The sequence below is a fragment of the Salvelinus namaycush genome, chromosome 24, assembly GCF_016432855.1.
Source record: "Salvelinus namaycush isolate Seneca chromosome 24, SaNama_1.0, whole genome shotgun sequence".
NCBI lineage: Eukaryota > Metazoa > Chordata > Actinopteri > Salmoniformes > Salmonidae > Salvelinus > Salvelinus namaycush.
Window position 1 is genome coordinate 37,274,076 of NC_052330.1, and position 7,444 is coordinate 37,281,519.

Consider the following 7,444-nt stretch of genomic DNA (forward strand, 5'->3'; position numbering starts at 1 on the left):
CTCCACAGTCCAGAGCTTCCAGCGACAGTACCCAGTCCAGAGCTTCCGGCGACAGTTCCCAGTCCAGAGCGTCCGGCGACAGTTCCCAGTCCAGAGCTTCCGGCGACAGTTCCCAGTCCAGAGCTTCCGGCGACAGTTCCCAGTCCAGAGCTTCCGGCGACGTTTCACAGTCCGGAACCTCCAACGGCGGTCCACAGTCCGGGACCTCCTAAGGCGGTCCACAGTCCAGAACCTCCTGAGGCGGTCCACAGTCCGGAACCTCCAACGGCGGTCCACAGTCCGGGACCTCCTGAGGCGGTCCACAGTCCAGAACCTCCTGAGGCGGTCCACAGTCCAGAACCTCCTGAGGCGGTCCACAGTCCAGAACCTCCTGAGGCGGTCCACAGTCCAGAACCTCCTGAGGCGGTCCACAGTCCGGAACCTCCTGTGATGATCCATGGCACGAAGCCTGCAGTGATGATCCATGGCCGGAGCCTCCAGTGATGATCCATGGCACGAAGCCTTCAGTGATGATCCATGGCACGGATCCATAGTCCAGAGCCTCCAGCGACGGTCGGCAGTCCAGAGCCTCCAGCGACAGTCTGCAGTCCAGAGCCTCCAGCGACGGTCGGTAGTCCAGAGCCCCCGGCGACGAGCTACGGTACGGAGTCCCCGGCGATGCTCTACGGTCCGGAGCCTCCGGCAACGATCCACGGTCCGGTTCCTCCGGCGACGATCCACGGTCCGGAGCCTCTGGCGACGATCCACGGTCCGGTTCCACGGAAGCGAACGGATCAGCAAGCAGAGCAGGGTCTACGCCCCGAACCTGAGCCGCCACCGAGGCTAGATGCCCTCCCGGACCCTCCCTCATAGAGTCAGCTTTTGCGGCCGGAGTCCGCACCTTTGGGGGGGGGGGGGGGGGGGGTACTGTCACACCCTGACCTTAGAGAGCCTGTTTATTTCTCTATTTGGTTAGGTCAGGGTGTGATTTGGGTGGGCATTCTAGTTTTCCATTTCTTTGTTGGCCGGGTATGGTTCCCAATCAGAGGCAGCTGTCTATCGTTGTCTCTGATTGGGAATCATACTTAGGCAGCCTGTTTTCCATGAGTTTGTGGGATCTTGTCTTTGCACAGTAACTGTATAGCCCTGCAGAACTTTACTTTCGTTGATCTTTTGTTGTTGTTTTTTTGGTGTTCATTCTAAAATAAATTAAGATGTACACTTTCCACGCTGTGCTTTGGTCTCATTCCGACGACGGACGTAACAGAACATTTAGTCTAGTTGGTTGATTTATCAGAACATTTAGTCTAGTTGGCTGATTTATCAGAGCATTTAGTCTAGTTGGCTGATTTATCAGAGCATTTGGTCTAGTTGGCTGATTTATCAGAACATTTAGTCTAGTTGGCTGATTTATCAGAACATTTAGTCTAGTTGGCTGATTTATTAGGCCTGATCAGAACATTTAGTCTAGTTGGCTGATTTATCAGAACATTCTGCCAGCATGTTGTTCAGGATATGTAGTTTATGAAGTGGATTACTTTGCTCTTCACTCCAGGCCCTTAGCAGCCTTGCACCCAAACAAAAGCCTGTTACTTAACTGACTTGTATCGATCAATGTGATCTGGTTGATTCTCCGGCTGGGCAAATAAGTGGAGGTTATAGCTCATCTATCTGTGATTAGAAACATTTAGCATCTAATAATGTAGCCTAAATCAAGAGTAGACCTGTTACCTTGCTCGATCGCGTAAAGCCTATACGCTTTAAGAGCTGTGAAATATGAACATGAGACTCACATGCTTTTGAAAACAGGTATGCTATTATTTTCTCTGGGTATCATGATGCAGATACTCTCAAGGTAAGCCTCTACGTCTGCCCCCTAACAAAGTGGGTCGGAAAGAGATGAAACGTGGAACAAAAAGGCAATGGGCTTGGGCTCTGCTTCAAAATGTCCCCTTTTTTCCCCCCATGACTCAAGTTGTGTGGGAATAATATTATTATTTTATTCTGTTAAATTCCATTAAATTCTTACCATAAAATATGTGTGTGTTGACTGTGATCAGGTAGGTGTGTCTTTAATTAACAAAATAATGAACTACTGATTTCATTCATTTGGAGGTGATTAAAACTCAAAATATGCTATTCTATTCTTTTTTTTTTTTTTTTAGATGTTATTAATCGTATAATATTTCTTAGTACCTACCTGAACGAATGAATAATGGATTTGTTTTTGATGGTGTAAATTCAATGGATTTAATAAAAACACCACCCACATCTGCACACCACTACTACCACTCATCACCGGCATTGCACACGGGAGGTATAAAAGGCATATGTAGGCAAGAATGTGGTAAAATGAGGGGGTTATATAAACATCGGCCAATTTTTTTTAACAAGCAAAATACCGTAAATTAAGTTTGAAGAGTGAAGTTTTAGAAATCAAGATCGTCTTGATCAATATCACTCTCTTTGGCCTTGCTTGACTTGACAGATCTTGCCAGAGACTTCTTTGAAGTCAAATTCTTTGGGGAGACGACTTGTCGCTTGAGAACCTCGCTGGCTGACTCTGTGACTTCTGACACTCTGCTCTCGTTCTCTTTGTCCATAAGGTACATCTGCCTTCTCTTCACAGAGAGGTGGTGGCCTGAGCCTATCCCCGACCCTGTCTGTCAACTCTTCTCGCTGTTGGACTCTCTCTCTGCCTCTTCATCCAGGATTTCGTCCAGCGAGCCTGGTTGGGATTCCATGGAAGATTTGGTTGGCTGGCTATGTAGGCTCGTCTCAGATGTCCCAGAAGGTCCATCGCCATCACCGTCGTCTTCAGACTGTCCTTTGCTTGTGACATCATCCGCCTCATCGGCTGGCTCTTCCTCAGGAGCAGCATAGCTTTCAGCTGAATCCTCCTCATCTTCCGCCTGCTCCTCCTCAGCTTTTGCCTGCTCCTCCTCCCCTTTCTCCTTCAGCTCCTCAACTGGAGTCTCTTCAACTGGGGTTTCCTGAACTTCCTGCTCCTCTTCAGCTTCCTCCTCCACCTCCTCCTCAGCTTCTGCCTGCTCCTCCTCAGCTTCTGCTTGCTCCTCCTCCCCTTCCTCCACCTCCTCCTCAACAGTAGTCTCCTCAACCTGAAGCTCAGCCTCTGCTGCAGTACCACCTTCCTCTTCTGCTTTGTCCTCTTGGGCCTCTGACTCCTCATTGTTTCCTTCAGTCTCTGAATCCTCAACATCGGAGTAAGCACCGTCTTCAGAGTACTCTGCTCTGGCAAAGGCATCGAATGAGGTCACTGGAGTTTCCTTAACCGTTTCCTCCACGTTGTCTTTCCTGATAGCTGTCTCCTCGATGTTTGACTCAACTACTGGCTCTATTTTCTCTTCTTTTTCAGCTTCCTCTTTTTCTACATCCTCCTCAGCTTCAGCTCCATTTCCTGCCTCTTCATCTTCAGCTGTCTCAGCTTCAGCACTCTCTTCCTCTCCTGCTATTTTGTCGTCAGCTGTCTCTTCCCCTGCCGTTTCAGCTAGTGCTGTTTCTTCTCCTGCAGTTTCAGCTAGTGCCGACTCATCACCAGTTGTTTCAACTTCAGCCTCCTCCTCTCCTGTAGTTTCCTCTTCAACTGCCTCAGTTTCAGCTTCTTCCTCTCCTGCTTTCTCTGCCTCAGCACTCTCCTCCTCTCCAACAGTCTCGTCTTCTCCGGCAGTTTCATCTTCAGTTGATTCTACTTTGGCACTCTCAGCTTCAACAGTGTCATCTTCTGCTTCATCTTCTGCTGTCTCTTCTCCCTCTACTTCAGCTTCCTTGTCTTCTCCTGCTTCATCCTCAGCGGTCTCTGCCTCTGCAGTTTCAGCTTCAGCTTCTTCCTCTCTTGCCATTTCATCATCAGCTGTTTCTGCTTCAACACTTTCCACTTCTTCTGCTGTTGATCCTGCTGCTATAACAGTTTCTGCTTCATCAGTTTCTTCTTCTGCTGCTTCTTTTGTTGTTTCGTCAGCTGTCTCTACTTCAGCAGTGTCCTCTTCTCCTGCTGTTTCGTCATCAGCTGCTGTCTCTGCTTCAGAAGTTTCTTCTTCTCCTGCTTCATCTTCTACTTTCTCAGTTTCTGCTGTTTCTGCTTTAGCTTCCTCCTCCTCTTCTACTGCTTCGTCTTCTGGAGTTTCTGCGTCAACAGTTTCTTCATCTTCAGCAATATCAGCTTCATCTTCTTCTCCTGCTTCATCTTTAGCTGTCTCTTCTACTGCTGCCTCAGCTTCATCAGCCATTTCATCATCCTGTTCAGCATCTTCCTGTTCTTGTAATTCCTCCGCCTCTTTCTTAGGCCCGTTGATAACGTTTCCAACAAGAGTTTCCGCTGCTTTTGCTTCATCTATACCTCCAGTCTCATCTGTAACATCGACTTCTTTGTGTATCTGTGGAGGATTGTCCTTTTTCAACTGGAGGATTGACTTTAGATCAAAAGCCATCATGACTGGAGCAATATGCAAAACCTCTGCAGGAAGCAGTGGCCCTAAATCCAGTTTCTTTTTTATACAGGTTTCACAAGGGCAATATTCATCATCACTCCGTTGGTCACTGAAAGAAGTGCCGGTTGCATCGTCGCTTTTCTCCTCTCGGTAACCAATAGATCGCACGACCTTCAGTCTTCTTCGCCTCGTCTCAGTTTGCGCACTTGATTCTCGTGACAATTCTTCTTTGGGTGGTCTTGGTCTTCCACCCCGACCGTGGAGCTTCCTTAGTTCTCTGTCAATGCTTAATTGTATCCTCCTATGCACATCGTCTTTCAGTTCGGCTATCATGGCATCGAGATGTTCGCTGTCGTCCAAATTCCAGCGAACCTTGAACTCAGCCATGGCATCCACATAATGTGTCATGAACTGCTTCTCTAGTTTGTTCAGTAACTTCAAAACCCAGACAGGATCAGGATCCAGGGAAACCTTTTTGGCTAGTTGTGCCCTTTGGACAGATGGAGGAGAGCCAGAGGTTGTGTCCTCTCGAGGGTCTGAGCTCTTGTTGGAAGACGGGGGTGTTTCTGGTAATTCTCTCAGACTTTCATTTCTAATGGTGTCATCAGATGCCGGGATGTCTTCGTCTTTTTGTTTCTCTTCCTCCACTGCTGTTCCTCCTTCTCCTCCTCCTTCCTCTGTGGTCCATTGGACCTGACTGGCTACGTCCGGAGTGGCTGGATCAGACATAGGGATTGAGGACGCTGGGCTTTCCTGTTCCTCTGCAGTTTCGTAAACTTCTTGTACCCTCAGCAATGCTTCCCCCTCTGTGTTCGGTGCCTGAGCCAAACCACCTGAGCTCTTACCTGAGCCTGTTGAGCCACTGCTGACGTCCACCCCAGAGGAGGACCTTGCTTTGGTGTCACCGTCCACAGAGTGTTGATCACAGCCATTCTGCTGTGTCTTTTGATTCTCTGCAGGGTCACACAACCAGAGGGACTGGAGGATGTTCATTAGCTCTCTGTATCTTGCTTCCTTGGCATTTGTATCGTCATTGGGATCAAAGTCTATCAACTGCAGCTTTGCGAGGCAATCCAGGAGACCTCTGGCTGAGGTGCTCAATTTACGTCCGTACACTGGGGAAACTTCAGGTAAGCTGTGACACCGGTCAAGTGTGGGACTCAACAGTACTTTCATCACCTGCACTGAGGAGTGAAAGCTCTTTGATATGTCCTCCTGTGGAGCGGTGCCCTCTGGTGGGGTCTCAGGTGGGGTCTCTGCTGGCTCCTCACCATCAGCCACATGGTTGGCTGATGTCTCTTTGGGCTCTTCCTTTTCTATTTGAGTCGTACACACAGCAGTGACATCGTTCTCCTCCGTCCCATTCGTTGTTTCCTTTGGTGCCAGCTCCGGTGAATGGCCTCTGTCACTGAATTCATCCCCAATGTCGTACATCGCACTGTCAGACGGTATTTTCTTAAGCCACTCATTCACCACCTCTGCTGGAGAGGCGTTTGGTAGATTGGAGGGAACCAGCTCAGAGACATCTCCTTCCAGCAACTGTAAGGAGGAACTGCGAGAGGAAACCCCTTTCCTGTTTTTGCACTTGCTGCTCTTGTCACTTTTGTTGTCACTGACATTCCTGTATGTCGCTTCTAAGGGACCATCACGTAAGATGTTAGAGCTCTCCTTCCTAGGATCTGCTGTGTGTAACTTGTTACTGTCACTCGAAAAACCAAGTAGAATAACAGGTTGTTTCATTTTTCTAGGGGTTGGAGGGCAGTGTGGTGGAGAAGGAGTGAGATGACTCTCTGATGCAATAGAGTTAGGTCTGGGAGTGTCTACGTGATCTCTAGTGGCAGTCTTTGATCTGTTTGTCTTCATTGAAATATCACTCCCTTTGTCGCTTTTGGCGTCACCCGTATTGTTTTTGTCCTTTTGTCCTTTCACTTGCAGGTGGGACGACACATTGGACATGTTGCTTTTAGGTCTCTCAGTCACTTCAGCAGTTATGCTATTCTCAGTCACTTCAGCAGTTATGCTATCTTTGGGTTTGGAGTTACAGAAAATACATGTGTCTGATCCGTGGATCCTGGCTGATGCGTTTGTTCTGTCTGATGCGTGGGACTTGGCAGATGCGTGGGTTCCGGCTGAACTTGGAGACTTAGCAGATGCGTGGGACTTGGCAGATGCGTGGGTTCCGGCTGAACTTGGAGAATTAGCAGATGCGTGGGACTTGGCAGATGCGTGGGTTCCGGCTGAACTTGGAGAATTAGCCGACACAGCGCTTGTTGCTTTTCCCACATGTTCCTCTACCTGCTCTGCAGCCTTTTCTTCAGCGGCAACTTCAGAAACTTTGGACTTCCTTGATCTTGCAGATACATGTGACTTCGCTGATACAGCGCTGGGTGCTCGCTCCTCTGTTTCATGGTCAGGTTTCTTAGATCTTGCTGAGATATTTGATTTCGCAGACATAGCGCTCGGTGCTCTCTCCTTTATTTTCTCTTCTGAGGCTGCTGTTTCCTCAGCAGAAGCTTCAGAAAATTTGGATTTCCCAGATTTTGCAGAGACATTGAACTTAGCTGACTTTGCAGACATAGCACTAGGCGCTCTCTCTTCTGTTTCATCCTCAGGTTGAGCAGTATCGTCCGTTGGAACTTTGGACTTAGCAGATATAGCTCTAGCTGTTCTCTCGGTTTGATCCTCTTTTTCAGCAGGGACTTCAGACACTGTTGACTTCCTGGATCTTGCAGAGATATTAGACTTAGCTGACATAGCGCTCGTTGCTCTCACTTCAGTTTCTTCTACCTCTTCTGCATTTTCCTCAGCTGGAAATCCAGAAGCTTTAGATTTTATAGATCTAGCTGAAGCATTTGACATGGCTGACTTAGTTGACATAGAACTAGCTGCTCTCTCCTCTTCTGCAGCAGGATCTTCTGAAAAGTCGTATTTCTTGTGTCTTGCTGACATGTTGTACTTAGCAGACATAGCACTGGATGCTCTCTCGGGTTCTTGAAGACAAAATTCAGAATCCTTGG

The 7,444-nt window shown here is 48.3% G+C and overlaps 1 protein-coding gene across 1 annotated transcript; it reads right to left on the minus strand.

Moving 5' to 3' along the window:
• Positions 1–1,114: 1,114 nt before the first annotated feature.
• Positions 1,115–6,881, minus strand: rp1l1a (rp1 like 1a). Its single transcript, XM_038962709.1, has one exon. It carries the CDS (start codon positions 6,879–6,881, stop codon positions 2,646–2,648), a length of 4,236 nt encoding a protein of 1,411 aa, XP_038818637.1. The 3' UTR covers positions 1,115–2,645.
• Positions 6,882–7,444: the final 563 nt, after the last annotated feature.

Excerpts from the sequence above, each read along its gene's own strand:
- rp1l1a (XM_038962709.1), bottom strand. The coding sequence starts at position 6,881 with ATGTCTGCGAAATCAAATATCTCAGCAAGATCTAAGAAACCTGACCAT.